Here is a 22,142-nt window from a genome sequence, read left to right on the forward strand (position 1 = left end):
TCTTTCTGATCAACAATTTTAGAAGGCAATCTGTTTGGATAACCATATCTATCTTTAAAAGCATCAACAATGTCTTCTAAAGAAGTGAAAGAATCCTTAGGAAAACTGTTAAACCAATTTAAAGCATCATCTTCTAAAGTAAGGACAAATAAACGCATTTTGATATCTTCATGATTAAACTGAGGGGATCTGCAATATATGATCATGATGCGATCAAACAAGCCTAGATGCCTTCTAACAGCGATTGGATCACCACCTGAAAAAATAGGTAATTTAGGAGTGGCCTCCTCCGGAAGATCATGGAGACGGTGAGTAAAACGACATGGTTTAAATGAATAATCCATGATGAACAATAAGGGATCAGATGGATGATAGAACTAGCTCTTTGCTCAAGAAAATCAAAAGGTGAAAGAAGTGGAGTCGCCACTTGAACAATAAAACTGATTCTAAGATCCAAGAAGAAACCACAAGCAGATACGAGGAAAGATTCTTGTCTGGGAAAAATGAGAAAAGTGGAGTCGCCACCCAAACAAGAAACAAAACCGAAGAGATGCTGCTGATATATGATGAAAAGATGCCAGAATATTGAATCTGCCAGCTCAAATGAGAGGTGAGAAGATGAGAAGCTGAATGTCGATGAAACCCCAAGAACAGAAAAACTCTGTCCCCGGCAACGGCGCCAAAAAATGTTGTCGCACGGATTGACACGACAACGCTCAGACCGGGGGCTGTCACTCTGATCCCCGATCCCTCCGTTTAAGCCTGTCTCCCGTGGCTAAGGGGGGTAGTCCCTGTGAGGTGATGAGACCAACTGTCGACCAGTTGGTTGGGAGACACGAGATACGACATAAAAAGCACTAAAATTATTTGATTAATTGAGCAGACCAGTGCCTTAAGAGATTATTGTTAAAATGATTACTTGTTAGATATAGAAAAATAAACCGTGAACAACAATCATTTGTCATCAAAAGGTATCAGCGAAATCACATAACCAAACGATATCCAGCGACTGAGAATTTTTGAAAAAAAGATAAATGCTTTAAACCACCACGAGAATCCTAGACCATTAACTAGATATCATATTCGCATCTTGACTTGAAAAATTCAGATCTTAAGATATAACATGAAAAACAACTGAAACTGGCAAAAATGATTTTCCAAATTTTTTATGTGATAAAATGAAACCTAAAAACCCTAAACCCTGATAAAAACTGCATAAAGCAAAAAATTTGAAACCCTAGATCAGAGAAAATTGAAACCCTAAGACAACTGATTAATTTACAGATTTGGCCCCTTAACAGCCAGATTCAGCAATAAGAACGGAAATATTTTAACGAAACGAAAATTTCAGATTTGTCACTGTGAAGAACTTCAGAAAATTTCTCATGCAAATCAAATAAATAAACCGAATGATAGACCCAGGATCAAATCCAACTGGGCTCAGCAAAAAATGCTTGCGGGAGTTGGCTGGTTCAGCTGAGAACTTCCCCGAACGCCCACAAAATTCCTTCAGAAAATGTTTTCTGCACAGCTCAAAACAACCGTCAACAAAGAGGGCAAAAATGCTGCTAGATCTCAAACAGTAATGGAGATACCTGCCATTACTTCAGAAACCCTAACAGCACCCAAACCCCAGCAAGTGAACAAGATACCTGTGCTCACAATACTCTATAAGAAGCTAATATTAATGGCTGAAAATAACATATGCAAAAAATGAAATGATCTCACAGCATTCCAAGATAGTAACACCAGCAAGATATGGACCCCAAAGTCTTCCTTTATTAACCAGAAACAGATTTACAAGAGAGCTTCTTCAGTCTTAGACTCACAGATCAGATGATCTCAAATGACTCCCTAAGACCCTATATAAAGGAAATGATCCTAACGGCTAGTTTTGGGTGATCCATGTAGAACTGATCTCGACCGTTGATGAGGATCAAGACATCTCTTGATCTCATCCGTCGATTTATTAACTTAAAATATTATTATTTTATTAGTTAGGGTTTTTGCTTCATTTTTTAATTTTTTATTATTTTATTATTTTTATTCATTTTTTTTTAATTTTTAATTCATCTTAAGATGGATCATCAAACTAAGCCGTTGGGAACATCACCTAGGACCTAGGACCTAGGACTCATGAGGGGATTTACAACATTTTCAACCCTCAAGATACATTTCATCATGATTTTTTACAATTTACATCTCAAAGGGATGAACCCACTTAATACGGACCCTCACAAAACACCCAGCTCTGCGACACAACGATAATCTAGCAGATCAACACACTAGGATTCTCCTAAAGTTCTAATGACAAAATCAATCCTGGCTTTGGGGTCAGGTTTGAAGGAAAACTCTGCCGATCCGTGGATCGGTGAGACAAAAAACCTTCCGGGACGTAGATTATCATCAGAAAGTTAGGTCCACCTAGGCAAATTACATACATGACTTCATGTCTGCTAAGATTATTTACAGTTAATACATGCAGACTGGGTTTACAATCAGAAAGATCAAACTGCTGATGATGGCAGGATGGCACGGACATGCTGATCAGGTGCTGCTTCTTCTTGTCAAGAAAAGACGGGGTGCACTGCATGGGTAGTTGACCAGTAGGGGTCAACATCTGGCTCTACTTGGGGACACGTTGTTGCTTGCAGCAATGTGAGAATCCAGAATCTGCATCCATACAACACAAAAATAAGTAGCGTCCATCCCAAAAAATCAGCATATTCATTAAGGACAGGAAAAACGAAAGCTCTTCATTTATTAACTATCTAAGGCAAAAATAAAAATGCGGAAAAACAAGGAGTAGGGTTAGGAATACGATACAAAGGATGCCCTGGGGCATCAGACGTGTTCAATATAGTGCATACTGAGCATTTGCCTGCTTTCAGGCAAATCTGTCGGCTGCTTGTCGGATGTACCATGTCCAATTTTGCATATGGTAGGACTCCTTCCTATCCGAAAATCAAGCTGCTCACGGCCGTCTGATGCATCAAATCTTCGTCTAATCTTCTTCCTCTTGCGCTTCTTCTTTCTGGCAGGATGAATTACTGATGATCTGGAACTTTCTGTTTCAAAACTATCAGATGAAGTATACATGATATGTCTTTCTTTAGCCCGCATCTGATCTTTATCATTCTTAAGTCTGTCCGGATCACCTTCAATTAACCATCTTTCAATCGAATCAACAACCTCCTCATAATAAGATGGATCTTGTTGCAGCACATGAGAAGGCTCCTGATCTATTAATGTCACCTGGTTTCTTTCATCTTCCAATTGCTGAAACCTTTGAACCTCTATTCTAAATGCATCTATCTGACTAGAGTGTTCAACCTTTACAACACTAATTTGTCTGGCATGGTGCTCTTGCATGTCTTTTATTACTTTATCACTCACTTCCTTTATGTCCATCAAGCAATGCTGCATAAAATCTATTTCTTCTTTATGATTTGCTTGTATGTCAGCCACTTGATTATTATGATTGAAAGTCATGATGGTCATTTCCTCATCCATGGTTAAAAGCTTATTTTGCATAGAGTCAATTTCCCTATCATGATCAGTTTTCATGGTCACCATATTTTCCTCTAAGACTGACATCTTGCTATGCATGATTCTAATTTCTGTTTCATAATTAGTTTTTATGGCCTCAATTTCCTTAGCATGCTGATTTTGTGTGACCTCCAACTCCCTATTACGCTTTTCTAGGTGGGTGCATAAAGTTTTGACATCATTGATAAGACTAGTTTGATTGCTTTCCATATTTCTTACCAGCATCATTAGATCTTGTATAATTTGCTTTTGTTCTTCCCTTTCACTATTATTTGTCCCTGATTTTCCACTATGATGATCTGCAATATTTCCGGTTGATGACACATTCTGATCTTGAAATCTTTCTTCAACAGCTGAATTACTTTCTTTCTGATCAACAATTTTAGAAGGCAATCTGTTTGGATAACCATATCTATCTTTAAAAGCATCAACAATGTCTTCTAAAGAAGTGAAAGAATCCTTAGGAAAACTGTTAAACCAATTTAAAGCATCATCTTCTAAAGTAAGGACAAATAAACGCATTTTGATATCTTCATGATTAAACTGAGGGGATCTGCAATATATGATCATGATGCGATCAAACAAGCCTAGATGCCTTCTAACAGCGATTGGATCACCACCTGAAAAAATAGGTAATTTAGGAGTGGCCTCCTCCGGAAGATCATGGAGACGGTGAGTAAAACGACATGGTTTAAATGAATAATCCATGATGAACAATAAGGGATCAGATGGATGATAGAACTAGCTCTTTGCTCAAGAAAATCAAAAGGTGAAAGAAGTGGAGTCGCCACTTGAACAATAAAACTGATTCTAAGATCCAAGAAGAAACCACAAGCAGATACGAGGAAAGATTCTTGTCTGGGAAAAATGAGAAAAGTGGAGTCGCCACCCAAACAAGAAACAAAACCGAAGAGATGCTGCTGATATATGATGAAAAGATGCCAGAATATTGAATCTGCCAGCTCAAATGAGAGGTGAGAAGATGAGAAGCTGAATGTCGATGAAACCCCAAGAACAGAAAAACTCTGTCCCCGGCAACGGCGCCAAAAAATGTTGTCGCACGGATTGACACGACAACGCTCAGACCGGGGGCTGTCACTCTGATCCCCGATCCCTCCGTTTAAGCCTGTCTCCCGTGGCTAAGGGGGGTAGTCCCTGTGAGGTGATGAGACCAACTGTCGACCAGTTGGTTGGGAGACACGAGATACGACATAAAAAGCACTAAAATTATTTGATTAATTGAGCAGACCAGTGCCTTAAGAGATTATTGTTAAAATGATTACTTGTTAGATATAGAAAAATAAACCGTGAACAACAATCATTTGTCATCAAAAGGTATCAGCGAAATCACATAACCAAACGATATCCAGCGACTGAGAATTTTTGAAAAAAAGATAAATGCTTTAAACCACCACGAGAATCCTAGACCATTAACTAGATATCATATTCGCATCTTGACTTGAAAAATTCAGATCTTAAGATATAACATGAAAAACAACTGAAACTGGCAAAAATGATTTTCCAAATTTTTTATGTGATAAAATGAAACCTAAAAACCCTAAACCCTGATAAAAACTGCATAAAGCAAAAAATTTGAAACCCTAGATCAGAGAAAATTGAAACCCTAAGACAACTGATTAATTTACAGATTTGGCCCCTTAACAGCCAGATTCAGCAATAAGAACGGAAATATTTTAACGAAACGAAAATTTCAGATTTGTCACTGTGAAGAACTTCAGAAAATTTCTCATGCAAATCAAATAAATAAACCGAATGATAGACCCAGGATCAAATCCAACTGGGCTCAGCAAAAAATGCTTGCGGGAGTTGGCTGGTTCAGCTGAGAACTTCCCCGAACGCCCACAAAATTCCTTCAGAAAATGTTTTCTGCACAGCTCAAAACAACCGTCAACAAAGAGGGCAAAAATGCTGCTAGATCTCAAACAGTAATGGAGATACCTGCCATTACTTCAGAAACCCTAACAGCACCCAAACCCCAGCAAGTGAACAAGATACCTGTGCTCACAATACTCTATAAGAAGCTAATATTAATGGCTGAAAATAACATATGCAAAAAATGAAATGATCTCACAGCATTCCAAGATAGTAACACCAGCAAGATATGGACCCCAAAGTCTTCCTTTATTAACCAGAAACAGATTTACAAGAGAGCTTCTTCAGTCTTAGACTCACAGATCAGATGATCTCAAATGACTCCCTAAGACCCTATATAAAGGAAATGATCCTAACGGCTAGTTTTGGGTGATCCATGTAGAACTGATCTCGACCGTTGATGAGGATCAAGACATCTCTTGATCTCATCCGTCGATTTATTAACTTAAAATATTATTATTTTATTAGTTAGGGTTTTTGCTTCATTTTTTAATTTTTTATTATTTTATTATTTTTATTCATTTTTTTTTAATTTTTAATTCATCTTAAGATGGATCATCAAACTAAGCCGTTGGGAACATCACCTAGGACCTAGGACCTAGGACTCATGAGGGGATTTACAACATTTTCAACCCTCAAGATACATTTCATCATGATTTTTTACAATTTACATCTCAAAGGGATGAACCCACTTAATACGGACCCTCACAAAACACCCAGCTCTGCGACACAACGATAATCTAGCAGATCAACACACTAGGATTCTCCTAAAGTTCTAATGACAAAATCAATCCTGGCTTTGGGGTCAGGTTTGAAGGAAAACTCTGCCGATCCGTGGATCGGTGAGACAAAAAAACCTTCCGGGACGTAGATTATCATCAGAAAGTTAGGTCCACCTAGGCAAATTACATACATGACTTCATGTCTGCTAAGATTATTTACAGTTAATACATGCAGACTGGGTTTACAATCAGAAAGATCAAACTGCTGATGATGGCAGGATGGCACGGACATGCTGATCAGGTGCTGCTTCTTCTTGTCAAGAAAAGACGGGGTGCACTGCATGGGTAGTTGACCAGTAGGGGTCAACACTATCCATCTTAGCTTCTGTTACTTTTTGTGAGAGTGAATTTTGTTGCACTTGGTCTCGTAATTTTGATATACCATGTTGCATTTCTTCCTCTTCTTCATGAGTCATGCTAGAGCTTTCAGGTTGCTTACTAGGTGTTTCCATTTTTTTTCTTCGGGGCATCCATTAATGATAATAATGTTTCACTATGCCCTTTGAATTCCTTCAAACTATTTTTTCAAGCCCAACTTATGCAAAATTTTAAAAAAACTACACACCTTTTTTCACATTGTAGGAGCTCGATATTGAATCTGTTGTATCTCTATAATTTCATATCTCCAAGATCTGAAATTGCGTCTTGCAGTAGCCCTTTGAGTCCTCTTTCCAACCCCGCAAGTCTGATCAAGATTGGATTATCTAAGGAAGAGTCATGCCAAATCTCCCACGATGACCTGATTATAGACTGTTTCAATAGAGCGAACTTGTACGAAGTGCCACGTGTCACTCTTTTGACCTTAAAACCTGAAACTGATACACAGAAAACTACAGGTCGTCCTCTTTCTGTAACTTCTTATGAAATTTCAATCTGATGCTCAGAAAGAAAGTTATGACGATTTTCCCCGGTCACCTGTTTGAAATATAATTCGGGATCCTGCAAAAACCCTAACTTCCTTGGATCATATTTCTGAAAATATAGCGAGACAAGATCTAAAATTCAAACCCAAGGTTCAAAGAGAATTCGGCTCAAATGGGTTTTTTTAGCTTCTGAAACATCGTAGAAAAAAAGTTATAGTGAAAATGCCACAATGGCCTATTTGGAGCAGTGAAACCCTAGAATCCGATGCTCTGATACCAAATGTTATGCAACCAACTCACAAAATAGAAGAAAAGATAGATCAACGCCTTCAAAATCAGCGTCTTCGAGGGGAAAACCTCCTTTACATTACACAAATGAACAATTCTTGGATGATACAAATGACAAAACCTCCTTTCTATATATAGGAGTCTAAGGAGTCACAATATAATCAAAGCCGACATAACAATAATAATATAAGGGCACAACAATAACAATATGGGGACAATAGGGGCACAACAATAACAATAAGGGCAACAATGACAATAGTAATGGGGGAATCACTAGTATTATAGGGACCTAACAGATCTGAAAGCAAAACTTTCTTCTTTCGCCTCAAGCTTCCCTGTCTAATCATTTACACTTTGATACCATGTGAAAATTTCATTTATCACAACAAATGGAAATTATTTTTCTAATTGTTAATTTATTTAACAATTTATCTGCTAGGGCAAACATCAAATAATTCACACTGTGATCTTCACAAATGAAATGCGGAAGAAAAATAGTACTGGAACTGAGAAAATACTAGCACACACAGACAATAATTAACATCGTTATCCTTGGACAAATGTCCCCGAAAAAAACCAATTGGGAAAACCGATGCAACAACTAAATGTTTTAAGTTATGCAGCAGTGAAATAATCCGAGTACAATCTGGATGCACAAATTGGCAATCCACTACAGGAAAAAGTAGCCACAAAAATTAGTGAGACAAATGTTGTCTCACACAGCGCTGATCCAACTCTGAAACTAGCTCTGAATGGGCTCCACGAAACCCCTGTGTCAGCCTCTGCATCAAATCTGCACAGGCACTAGGATGCTCTGCCCGAAACTGCAACTAATCAAGTTGTTTGCCCAATTCAGCCTCTGAGAATGACTCGCTAACACCCTCCGGAAATCTTCTCGGCCTCCAGCAACTAAATCGACCCTCTGTCTGGCTAAATCGAACTCTGCCTCTGAAGCTTCTGCATTGGGACTGCGTAGCCTCACTGAGGAACTCGGCCTCATGTAGCTAACTCTTCGGATCTGGAAAAACTTTCCTCCGAACTCACTTTCCTTGCCCCTCTTTGTCTCTACTTCCCTACTGGAGCTCAAACTCTCCCAACACTGTTGGCTCTCTGGAAAATTGAACCCACCAAGGAAATCGAACTCTTTGTGGTTCTCACAAGTGTGTTCTCCATCTACCCATCGACTTCTTATAATCCTTTGTTAGAGCACCAACAGCCAAGATTATAACTTAATCAAGCGCCTAGATTAATTCCCAGTTGATCTGTGTGAGTTTCTAGAGAATTCTCACCTTAACTCAATTAATACTGATTAATTAACCATATTCCCTAAGTTTAGACTTAGGAAATATTTAAAAATCGACTAATAATATAATTGAGACACTTCTAGGTGGAATTTCCAGAAACAATTTTTGAGTTATGGAAATCCCGTGTGTTTTAGCCTCTGCACAAAGTGTCGAGACTACAACACTTCCGATGCTACAAAAGCTAACAATCTCAGCTACCAAGTAATTGCAAAGTTTCACAAATTTTGAATTAGGATGGTTAGATCCTTTCTCAGTTCAACAATTTTGTCTATCACTCAGAGGATCTTATCATCTTGTATCAACGAAGATGACAAATCAAAAATTTCCAAAAGATGCACGTAGATTACAGAGACAAAGAACAGATGACATGCCCTGTTAGCAATAAGCTTTGAAGACAAATCTTTTGAAGAGGAAGGCAATCTTATGAATAAAATATATATAAAAGTAATATAAATGGAAATAATGATGATAATTGTAATAATGACTAATTAATTAGTGATTACTATTGAAGAGACATGTCTCTAAGGACATGACCGTTTGTGAAGGGGTACCTGCAGAGGGTATATAAGCAGACCCTCACTCTCATTTGTATCATCATTCTCATTCATACATTGTTAATATACATTCTTGTATTTTCAATGGAGATCTTCATATTCCAAGTCTTTTGAAGTATTTAACTTTTGAGTATACGAACTTTGTTCGTAATTTCCTCATGGTCATACGAGGAAAGGTGAGACTTTTACTCAAATGTAGATAATAACATTTCATATCTAAACTGCAACACACTTTGCATACAAGTCAGAATTATCAATACCACTCTAAGCTAGAAAAAAATACATGGAATCATAATAACTAGAAGAAATGATCATGAGGTGGTGTTTGCTAGCATCTATGAAATAAAGTATCTGAGTAGCAGATGCCGGAAATTGATATACCACTGCAAAACGATGTTGAAGCAAAGGTGTATGATGGAGTCGAGGAGAAAAGCAAGCTTGGATTTGAGAAAAGCAAGCTTGGATTTGTGGAACTGGAACAAGAACTTGTAGCAACATCACACCCAACAGAGTATGTCTCTAAGGTAATTACCCTCAAGGGATAACAAGTTGTATCCCTACGACCTTTATGTTACTTTCCAAATCTTCAGTGCCATTGAATAGGGCATCCAAGTCAACTAATTTTCTTTCTCTGAGATGTAAGGCAAACTCAACTTCGAAAGCAGCAAATAGGCCACCATTGTTGCAAGTTCTAGAGGTTTAACAATTTCAAGCATTCCATGATATAACTTGCAAAATATGTTAGTGAACTAAGGGACCATTTTACCTTTGTTCCTCCACAAGATGTTGAACTCAATGAAGGTACCCTCCCTTTGGCCTAAAAACTAGCCTGGAGGCCTAAAGCGGCACAAGGTGCATCCCATGCACTAAGCCCTAACATTTAGCCCCTCTGTGAGAGATGGGGGACAACAGACCTATTCTTTGGTCATTCACGGACATTAATATTATTATATAATCAGTAATCTCTTAAGTTGTGATATTTATATGATCAGTATTAATGTTGGTGGTTAGTAATCATTGATGCTAATTGTTAATAGATGTGTGATTAGTGCAACATTCAAGGATGTGGTTATGGTTAGATGGTTGAATCACCATAACCATATATGGTGCTACAAATCTTGTAATGTGATACAGTGCAGGTTAAAGTCATATATGTACGTGCACATAGAGAACCAACCTCAAGCTAGCCCTATCGTACTTTGTTGTAACATCATTAATATAACATTATTATGCCCTCCAATAATCACATCGTGTGTGCATGCTAAAATCAACAATTTTAAGAGGACTTCAAAGGCTTTCCCTAATATAGATAGAGGTCCATTTTGTGTCTTGCTCAAGATCTGCAATTCTTTAAAAATTAATAAGAACAATAAATCAAACTCCAAAACAACTATATTAACACTAACCATATTTTTTATTTCTTCGTAACGTAATTAGACTTCAATTGTTAACTAAAAAAGCATCTTCTCTATACAGCTATAGATATTTAATTAACTATGAGTAGCCTATTGTTCACATTGAAGGTGAATGATATAAAATTTGAAGCGCTCCTATCAACCAAAATGTCGAACACCGTTTAAATTTAAGTTAAAACTGTAATTGTATTCATCTGATCCAATATATATTACCAATATGCAACAGAAAATTACAAAAACATTGCTAGTAAATTCACGTCATGGTCCAAAATCATTGTTCCTAACATTCCTATTCCAACAAAAAGACCATTTTAACATTGCTAAAAATCATTTAAGTTCGTCAATCAATTATTTACTCATTTAATTAGCTTTCAGTTTTAGAAAATAACCATTTTCAATGCTTACCACTATAACCTTTCTTTACTAAACAAAATGCCCAAAAAGATTCGTAACTTGGAACACAAGCCATCCACTTTTCAAGCTTCTCCTCTTGAATTTTTGCCTCCTACATTCACAACATAAATGTAATGAATTATTCAAAAGATATTGTGCTAACTATAAAATACAATAATAGTAGTAAATGTTATAGATAGTGTGTGTGTATCAAAAAATATATATATATATATATATATATATATATAATTTAGTTATCAAGATGAGAAATGACATGAATGAGAATTACAATAGTTTATACCAATAAAGGCTTATTATAGCATCTTGTCCCCAAACAATTTGCGTCCTCTAATACCGAATGTGGAGGACACATGCTAAAAGCATCCCACGTGAGACTGTGTGTGAGAGATAGAGAAAGTATAGAAGCTAAAAATATTTCCTAGGTGTAATCCCAAGCAACTTCATTATAGAGTCAGTAATGGCAATTAAGAATAATTATAACAAATGGCAACATTATGTGTCCATTCTAATTGTTTTTTAAGTAGAAGTTGCAAGGTTGGACATCTATTTATAGAGGAGATGCTCAATTTCCTTTATATTAAAATATTGATTTTTTAAGTTAAAAGCCCCTATTCTAGCTTATGGAGGGGTAAAAGGCCCTCTTCTCTAATTAATTAATTTCAAAATTAAAAAAAAAAAAAGGGTTTCTCAAGCCACATGTACATTGATCTAAACCAAATAGCCTCCAAAGAGAGACATTTCCATAAATGATAGAAACAAAGGCTTCCATGTGCAACATCCAGTCTCCAAAGGCCTTCAACAGTGTTTGCTTCTCCAATAAAGTCTTTATTTGTATTTCCAAAGTGGGCACACAAACCCCATATGTCCATAGCATCATCCAAGAACGGCACTCCAAGCCACAATCCAACTTCCAAAAGGCTCTTCAAAGGACAAGTTCCCTTCACCCAGTGTGAAAACAAGACCCCAAGGTAAAAATCCTTTTTTCCATCATTTTTTTCTAAGGGTGAATTCATCATAAACTATGTAAATCATACTCCGAAAGGGTGCCCCTTACATTTATCACAAAAATTACACAAGTCGGCCCCTTCATTAAAATTGTGCTTCTTATACATCTTGGTCGGCTCACCACCAATTTGTAGGTCACCTATGCAAAGTCTCCTTATTGCACACATACCTACATATATATCACAAAGCATCGAGGGTTCACCACTTCATCATGTCCACAGCTCAACACAAACTTTGTGCTCCCCAAATAGACCACAAGCCATTAACCAAATAATCTAGAAGATGCTACAAGTCATAGTCAATTTAAACAAAGACTCCAACACTAGGTTATAACTTATGAACACCCGCCTAATTTAGTATCAAAAACAATTTCCCCACAACCAATATGTGTTGGTTGTTAGAAATCCACACACCCCAAATCTGGTCTATGCTCTTAACTAGAAAACATAAACACATTGAAAATGCCTAACTTGAAACAATTTTGCACAGAGGAAATTACACCAGCAATTAGATCAATATAGTACACAATATTTTATTACCTAAACATGTTTCCTACAAGTCTATTAATAAGAAAACCTTGGGGCTCCCATACCAGGGATAATGGCCCTTTACATCCCTGTACAATGCCTAAAATATCAGGTCAATCCTTTGACCAAATCACTCGGGGTTAAGGCCAAATCCCTTAGGCTCTAATATGCCCATAATACAACACTTATAGCACTTAAATAATATTGTTGTACTTAGCTAGGCATGTTCCTTTAGCCTACAGTCCTACATTGTTGTTGTTGTCCCTTGCAGCTAGCCTTCTTCACCTTGTTGTTAGCTTTCTCCTTGCCTGCAACAAGCCCCAAAAAACCTCCCTTCGGCTCTTGGTGTGCTCCCTTAGGTTGTCGCCTATTCCTTGTCATATGTAGCAACAATGTCCAAGGCTCGGCCCTTCTTTTATTGTGTTGTCCTCCCTCAACCACCATTACAGAACTTAGACCCGCCTTTAACAACATTTAGCCTCTCATCCCTCCTTATTTCATCCCTTGACCTCGACCTATCCTCCTTCAAGGTTTGTGATCATGTTTAGGCATGTGGCCCTGCTCCTAGGGTTCTGACTACCTGCAACCTATTGGAGAATGCAATAGGTCAGCGATTAATTCAATTATCCTTAACCTTAATAATTGCTTGTGAAATTTAGTTATCTTCTTATGTTTCTTTATTAGATCTTTTCATTGAACAATTATCAAGAGCAAAAAGAATAGACAATGAACACAAGAATTAGGCTCCAAGCTAGGGAAAGACCCCTCAAGGGGAAAACCCAGAAAGAATCCCTTCTCTTCTTATAGAATCTGCTTCAAATGAGAAAACCAAGACCCAAAACCCTAGACCAAGTCCTCTTCGAAGCATCAAGTTAGCCCTCCAAGAATCCCTTCTAATTAGGTCAAAGATCACCCAAGTCAACAAAGGTCAAGTCTTCTTCGACCATCTTCTAGCTTCAACTTCGGCCCCCAGCTTCAAGTTTGCAACTTTGACCTGCAATCTTTGGCCCTGTAATAGTTGGAGAAACCCTAATTCCTTTGCACATGTGAGAGAATAAGGCCGAAAAACAGACTTTCTTTCTTCTTCTTGGTTTCTCCTTGCTTCCTTGACCTTTGCTCTAGCTTCCTTGATGTTTCTAGCTTCAAATCGAACTTCTTTCTTGAGATGATCGAATTGGTGCTAAATGAGGTCGAAGTTGCTTGTATATATACCAATCTAAGGAGGTCGATTAGCCTCTTCTAGGTCGACTTGTCGTTGGTAGGGTCGACTTGTGCTAGGAGGCTCATAAGGACTTTCTAAATTCAAAATAATATCTTTTACATGTTACAACTTGCCTCATAGTGTCTTATACAAATGATAAAGACTCTTTTGACTAAAGAAAAATATTCTTTTGACATGAAAAACCTTAGAAGCATGAAGAACATGCTAGACCTTGATGACCATCAAAATGGAGAATGAAACCCATGCTTAAAAATAATATTTTTCTTTCTTCTTTTTCTTGTAATATAAGATATACATAATGACTTGAGTACATTGACAATTATGAAGACCAAAACTAGTTACGTTTTCCAACACAGCCAACCCTAATCAGCTCTCCAATAGACCTTAACTACCTTTACACTTGGTTGTCTCCTTTGTTGTGCCTCAGCCTTCCTTCTTTAACATGCAGCAACTCCTTTGCTGCCTCGAACCTCCTTCTTTTGTTGGTTGTGGCTCCTTTGTTGCCCTTCTTCACAAGAGAAATGTCCTTACTCTTGTCCTAAGCCTCTCCATTGGCTAGTATATTTATACTTGTCTCTTAGGTCACTTAGGAAGCCCTCCTTTCCTTCAAAAGACCTTCAACTCAACCTTAACAATAAATTAGAAAATTAAATTCTCTTTCTTGGGTTCCAGGCCACTCCTCTAGGTCTAAAACCCTAAACTCAGGTGCAAAGCCCACACACTCACTTTGTGGGTGTTTCTCTCTGAAAATCCTAGGACCAAGTGCATGTGAGAGTACCTCCCAATGCTACCCAATTTCAACATTGGCTCACTAGCACAACCTTCAACAATTTTGGTGCAACTTACAACTCCATTACTAGAGATAGACAACACATTATCTGAAATTATTTTCCCTTTTATTCCATATTTTATCTATGTTCCATGTCCTCTTTGCAGGTGACAAAATGTCTTTGTGTGGCTTCACCCTTTGGTATTTTTCTCAATCGATTGAAATTTGACCAGCAACTAAACACAACTTGTGAAACCATGTCTATGTTTGTCCTTGGATCTATTATAGGCACAAAACGTTCATCCATAATGATATCAACAACAGCGAGCTTTGTATTGCAATCTACCATCTCAGATATGTCCAAGAAATATGGCTAAAAAAGACCTTGACATACTTGTCACAACAACAGGGCCTCAATACTTTCATATCTAGCAATAAATAAATAAAAAATAGGGTCACAAATGTCCCTTTCCAAGCTAATTGGGTCTATTGGACCATCTCTTTGGGTGTCAAGATTATCTCAATTAGATCCTACAACTTCGCTCATTTAAAATAACACACATAAGCTCATGCAAGGCACATAGTCTTAAGAAGATGACCACTCAAAAACTGTTGCTACACGCCTGAGAACAAAATCACACAAACCGGTCCAAACATGTCATCTCTATAATAACTACCTCAGATGTTGGAAATACAAATTAGTTAATTTTAACCTCACTGAGCATTAATTATCATTAGCATTAGATCAAAAACATAATCAACAACACCATTCAACAATGTACAACATCAAAGACAATGCACAAGAGATTTTAGGTGGAAACCCTTACGGGAGAAAAACCATTGAATGCTTTTAATATAGGTCTTTGAGATTGCATCAACAGGAAGCTCCAACTTCCAAAATTCTCTAGCAACAACTGGAAGGAGGCTCCAACCCCCTAATTTATCAACTCCAACTGAAAGGATGCTCCAACACCCTCATTTACCAGCTCCACCTGGAAGGACATTCTAATGCCCCAATTTACTAGCTCCAATTGAAAGAACTCTCCAACGCCCTAATTTACCTGCTCCAACTAGAAGGATGCTCAACACCCTATACAGACTCCAACCTGCCCTAACACCACCCTGCCACCCTGAAGTGTTCTCAAGCTCCAACCTGAAGGAGACTCCAATCTCTGCCTTGCACCACCCTACCTCCCTTAAGATAGAAAATAAAATAATAGGATAGATTGCACTAAATACATTATGTTGACCACACTTTGTCAACAATCCAAGGAAGCAGAATGCAAAGATGCGAAGAAATTTTTTCGAAGTACAAAGTCATCAGCCAGCACATTTTATCATTGTAAACCCAATTTCTGCAAGTTATATTGTAAATGATGCTAATATGATCATTTAATTATGTAACAACACCTAGGTAAGCCTTTGATTTTAGCAACGAATTTCATCATAGGAAGTTTTTTAACCTCACCGAATTATGTGTTTCTAAACACGGATAATCGGCAGAGTTTTTCTTCTAGCTTAAACCCCAAAGCTAGGGTGAAATTCATTGACTAGGTCTTAGTTGTGTCCTAGTGTTATATCAAGGCTTTGTAAAAGTGGTTTGGGAATAATTTAAGCACATTTCACTAAATTATTTTATTACAAACAACTTGGTCTATACTCAATCATATTGAATCACAGAATTGGGTAATGTCATGAGGGTCTATATGTAAAGGTTGAATTAATAGTAATATTTGATGTAAAAAATATTTTAGTGAATGGTCCCTCATACTTAGACACCATGGCTAAAATATTTGAGGGTGGAAAAAATATTAATCCCCTCTAGTGTCAATTAATTAATTTTTCTGGCTAAATAAATAAAAATCCTAAGCCAAAAAATTAATTAATTTGAGCCAAAAAAATAATTATAGATAAATTTATTTATCTCCAAGTGGAAAATAATCAAAAACTCGTGGGTCAAAGAGAAGTCAAATTTTGGAGTCCCCCACCAAGGGAAAAATGGATATTTTAAGAAAAATTGAACCCTTGGACCTTTGTGGTTAAGTCAAAGTCAAATCTTTGAGGAAATTAATCCAAAATATTAATTTTTGGATTAGTTATAAGTGGGTTTTAAGAAAAAATCGAATTTTTCCTCAAAATTAAAAATTCGATAGTGGAGATTAAAAAATGATCAAGTTATTTTCAATGGTAGAGATTAATTTGAAAGGGATCAAGCCAACTAGCCGTTATTTTCCACTTTGAGGGATTTCTCTATAAATAGAATTCATTTTGCTTCTATTGGATATCTTTGGATAATGTAAATTCTGAAAGTTGGTATTGAGCCATTGCTCTGCTAGGAACATTTCTATATCAAAATAGAAACACTTTCAAGTTCAGTTCATGGTGTTTTTCTTCCATTGATCTGTGGTATGTGCTAGCTATGTGCTATCCTATATTGTGCTAAAAATTTTAGGAACTTTTATTTCATTTGTCGATGGTAAGAGCATTCTATTGGTAAAAAAATGTATCTTAGGTGATCTGATTCACCATATGATCTAACATTTCTACTTGAGGAAATTATAGAGTTTGTAGGTACACTGCCCCTTGGGCTCCAACTTCACAGACTGTGGGGAAGGGCCAACTATGTTTGGGCTCTAAGATTTTTGTATGGTATTTTAATTTTGCAAGAGGGTTTTGGCCAATATTCAAATTTTTCAAAAAATATATTTATCCACTGCTATTACTCAAAAAAAAATCTCCAAAAAGAAAATTGATTTGCAAACATTGTATATTTGTACATAATTTGTAAATTATTTCTAACTCGTTTGTTTTGCAGCAATTGGAGTTTTATTATTTGTGGGGTTTCAAATTTTTGTATATATATTGGGGTTTTGAAATTCCTCAATTTATTTTTGCAAGTGAATTTCAGGTTGATCAAGAGATTTTGATGGGGTTTTGAGGTAGATCTAGGCCTAGGAAGGTTAGCCTCCAATCATCCTCCATGCCCAACGTCCAGCATTTTGGCAGCAAATTCATGGATAAAATTTTGTTTGCAGGTTTTTGGAAATTTTTTGGCCCTAAGGCCAAGTCGTCCAACCCTCCTAGCCTTAGCCGTGAGCCCGAGAGGGATTTTTAGGCCCTCAGCGTAGCCTTTAGCCTAGCCGCTAGCGCTTTTAGGGCTAGTCGCAACCCTTGAAGCCTGAAGGCCTTTTTGAGGCCTCGACCCCCCTCTAAGGTAGTCGTCCAACCTTCTAAAAGCCTTGGCCCCCTTCCTCTCTCCTTGTCGTGGCCTCTAGGAGGCCTTTCTCCCCCTCGACCTCCCTTTGGGCCTTAGCAACAACCCCTATGGGGCTTTTTCCCTTTGTCGTGGGCCCTCCACGGCATTTTTTCCCCTTGCGTCAACCTCTACAGGATTGACGTTAGCCCTGTTGAGCTTATTTTCCCTTGTCACGGCTTTCCTTTCCCTCATTCCCTCCATTTTTGCTCTTGTTCAGCCTTCTTAGCCTCTCATTTGGCATTTCTAGCCCTAGTCTTGGGGTTTCCTAGCCTTCTAGCCCTTGCCCTAGCTTTGTATTCAATCAGCTCAGATTTTGATATTATTTTAGTGGGCTAACATTGTGGTTGCAGGTAGACAAGTTTATTGGAAATCAATCTAGCCCTTAACTAGGCCTTTAGGCCTCTTGGTTTGCTTCTCTTCCTCACATTTTCTATTTTCCATTAATATTAACCAAACGATCATCTCATAATCACTCATCCTAATTAGCTAATCATTAGAGTTGTTGTGACATTAATAATTCGGCACCTTGTGGGTTTATTAAGGATTAAATACCTGATTTTCTGAGTTGTTTCAAGTCTGATATACATCATTTTGAGGATTGATCTGAGCATAATAAATCTGATCTATAGTCCAAGCAATCCTATAATCAAGTAAATATCATTGGAAGTTGAAAGATTTGATTTTCTAGCCTATCTATTGCATCTATCATCATTTCTTAGCTGCTGATATAAAATTGCAGACCTCTAAAAACAAGGTTGCAGCGATAATATATCACATACAAGTCTCTAAAATTGGCTAATAGGCTCTTGTAATTCATAATCATTTGTGGTTGAAGTGATTTTGGACATGAAATTTGGTTATTGGCACCTATTTGCATTCTTGCATCAACACACACAAGTGCTCTAATCAAGTTGATAAAGTGTTTAATATTGCTCTAAGTGACATTGTGATCTCATTGCTATTTAGATATGTTGCTCATTGGTGAATTGGATATCTCTTGTGGATCTCATAATCAAGTTTAATCATAAGTGTGATAAGAGAATCTAATTGTGTATCTTGGCATATTGGTTGTTCATTGACTATAATCTTGAAATTGCTAATTGTATCAAAGTAGCAGTGATCTTGTCTTTTAAGGAATTGTCTATTGATATTACTTGTCACATTTTATGGCACCGTTAAGCTTAAGCACTTTCTCTTGTGGTTGAGATTGTCTATTGTTCAAGTATTTCATTGTTCACATTTGAAGATTATTGTAATTAAGTAATATCACCTTAAGAACACTCATCCATCTCTTGCACTTGCATACTAGGATTAGTCTATTGCATTAATTAATTTACTTCCAAGCTTAAGCTTGGTCGATAGAGAATAAGACCACCTTTCTCATCGAGCTCGAGGAGTCTAGAAACTCTTTAGTGGTTAACATGCTGACCTTGGAGTCGTCAAAGCCACAATCTCTACAGTGCCAGAGTCATTGGGTGTGTTAGCGCTTGAAATTTCACCTCAGGCTGAGAAAGGTAAACCTCAAGGCTACATCAAACCATTCAGCCTCGTAGCTAGCCCTACGGGGCAGGAGAAGGCTCTCTCCGGTCAATCTCGGTAGATCTTCAATGGGATGAGATGACCAACAAGGTAACACTGATATTAGGCTAGTAAACTGATTAAAAAGTTTGATTTGGGGATTTTAGGGTTTTTTGGTGGCAAATTGAGGAATTGCAATTTTGGGTGCGGGGATTTGACACAGTTTCTGCAGGGGGTTCTTTGGGGCGAGATAGGAGACCGTATTGATGCTTTTGATTGAGGTGAGTGGATGGAAAAGACCGGTGAGGAGCTAAGGAGAGCAAATAATACTTTGAATTCTCCTTAAACAACAGAAAACATAGAAATTAAACAAATTTAAAAGCAGAGCATGGCAAGCATGAATTCTTACTTTAACACTTCATTTGTTTAATGTGCAGAAGTAAAGAAAGGAAATGAATCACATAACAAAGCTTACAAGAACATTGAGAAACACACCATCAACACATGAGTCCACAAGAATCCCAAAGATGACTGCAAAACCCTGGTCTTCCTTAGCCAAAAATTGCAGAGATACAAGTGAAATAATACAATGATAACTTTTCCCTCAAGAGTCCAACCTTCCAACCCCAAAAAGTCAAACTGGGTCAAAACTGCGTTTTCTGGGCTGTACAATGCAATCTGGCAAAAACTGCCTGACGGGTCGCGCACCCCTGCCTGACGGGTCGCGCCCCTTTGGAGCTCTGTTTGAGGCACTTCCCGGTGTCAGAATCAGGTGCAGGATAGCTCGTTGGAAAGGTCTTTGAGTCTACTTTCCAACCCAACTGGAATTTTTCAATTTGGAGTTCATTTGCCCTGTCAAAAATCAAATCTCCCAAGACAGCTTTCTGCAGTTCAAAAAAGTGGCAGAAAGTCAAATTTTCATGTATTTTGACCTTCTGGAGGCCCAAAACCCCATAAAAACTCAAGTCCATCCATGGGCATATGTAACTTTGCATAACAAATCAGTAAATGCTGAGTTTTTTGTGAAAAGGAGTTGCCATGACAAAGGGTCTCACCAGGGGTGAGACCCGTTAAAGAGCCAAAACCTGTAAATTACCAAAAAATGCCAAAATTACCCAAAATTCTCAAAAAATTTTGGGATTTGAGCTGTGGCTAGGCTATTGAGTGCCATGATCTTTGAGTGAAGCCTCAGCCAAGATACGGAGGGGATCAGGCCTCTTTCTCCTTTTTTGTGCCTTGGCCAACCGCCTTGGATCCGGCGATTGTAATTTTGACATTTCTCTAAAACCATGACACCTGTGTAAAAAGTGAAGGAGGTTTTTCTTCCTTGGCATGTTGTGAGAAAAAACCTCTCTCAGTTTTCCAAAATTCATCTCTGATTGCTCTGAAACATTGTTTGAGTGAAACTTATCCCAATGTGTGGAACAAGGAATTTTGTCGAAATGGAGCAAAATGAAGGGGATAGGGGGCTTCTAAATTCTTGGGGAAATTTTTGGGAGTGGGGAGGGATGTTAGGAAGCAGGGGAAAGTGGAATCTCAGAGATTGAGCGAGGGGAAGGGGTCCAAAAGGGCAAAACACAGGCCAAACCTAGAAAATTGCCAGGTTGTAGCTAGAAACTAGGGTTTGTGCAAAAATGAGGAATTTGGCGGATCTAAGGGATGGGAAGCATTTGATAAGGTACTTTAAGGATATGGGAAGGTGTATGAACATCTGGAAACAAGTTTTGCTGACGATTTGACCGTCCAAGAGAAATTGGCTTTCAAAACCGTAGGAGAGGGAAATGACCTTGCCTAGGCACAACTGAAGCATGAATAAGGTGTAAAATGACTCATTAGACACTGATATGATAATGACAACCCTATGAATGATGATAGACTCAGCGGAATAGTGACATAGATTGGCATTTGGGCAACTTTGCAAAGAATGAAAGCAAACCCTAGACCTTGACCAAATTTTGCTTGAAGACTCACTGAAATGACAAAATTTGACCTTGACACTCTGAGACCACTTTGTAAGAGCATATTTGATCACTGGAGGAAGGCTGTAAAGACTGACACTAACAGGGTGGTTAGAACCTAAAGGGAGGTATCGTTAACCAAGCCCTAGCCTACTTCCCCTTGGCTTCTCTCTCACAACCTACTCTAGAGATTAGCTTCAAAATAGTTAAGAGGAAGGATACATTTAGAGTAGGCATCTAACTAAAATAAACCAAGATTATGCATATCACCTAAATTGTAGGACTTGCATCTCATATAGGACAGTGAAGCATCCTTAAGCAATAGTTGTTCATCCGGTAATTTGGTAATAGTTTGTTTTAAGCAAGTAGTTGACTACATTCAAGGCACTAGTCTTTGTAATAAGTCTAATCAAATCAATTAACTTGCTAATTCAACGAAGTTGCTAGGCCATTCAGTTGTGTCTCCTGGACTTGTTGGTTGCCAACAGATTTTCTTCTTCACATTTCATAGAGACTACCCCCCATAGCTTGTTGTAGGGAGACAACTAGAATGGAGAGGGCGGGGATCAGAGTGACAGCCCCCGCCCAGAGCATTGTCGCATCTTGCACGTACAGTTTGGGCGACAACGCACTGCTCAGCCACTATTATCAATAGCACAGTTGTTCTGCTCTTGTCATATCATCGTCACTACATCAACCTGTAATCATCATTGTCTATGCCATATAACCATCGCACTATCAATATTGACCTGTTAAATCATCTCAACTATTACAAAGTTCATGTAAATCTCGGTTGTTGGTTGTCATACCACAGTAGTAGCAATA

At 37.8% G+C, this 22,142-nt stretch overlaps 1 protein-coding gene across 1 annotated transcript in view; it reads right to left on the reverse strand.

Annotated features, from left to right (window-relative positions):
- The window catches only part of LOC149173927 (uncharacterized), a 374,409-nt gene that overhangs the window by 273,873 nt on the left and 78,394 nt on the right, over positions 1–22,142 (reverse strand). Inside the window, exon 2 of the mRNA XM_089424796.1 lies at positions 11,054–11,153. Coding sequence (XP_089280922.1) covers positions 11,054–11,153 — 100 coding nt within the window. The remainder of the gene's footprint in view (positions 1–11,053; positions 11,154–22,142) is intronic.

The sequence above is a fragment of the Pinus tabuliformis genome, chromosome 4_2, assembly GCF_031772625.1.
Source record: "Pinus tabuliformis cultivar Carrire ecotype Pingquan chromosome 4_2, CPIR1, whole genome shotgun sequence".
Taxonomy (NCBI): domain Eukaryota; kingdom Viridiplantae; phylum Streptophyta; class Pinopsida; order Pinales; family Pinaceae; genus Pinus; species Pinus tabuliformis.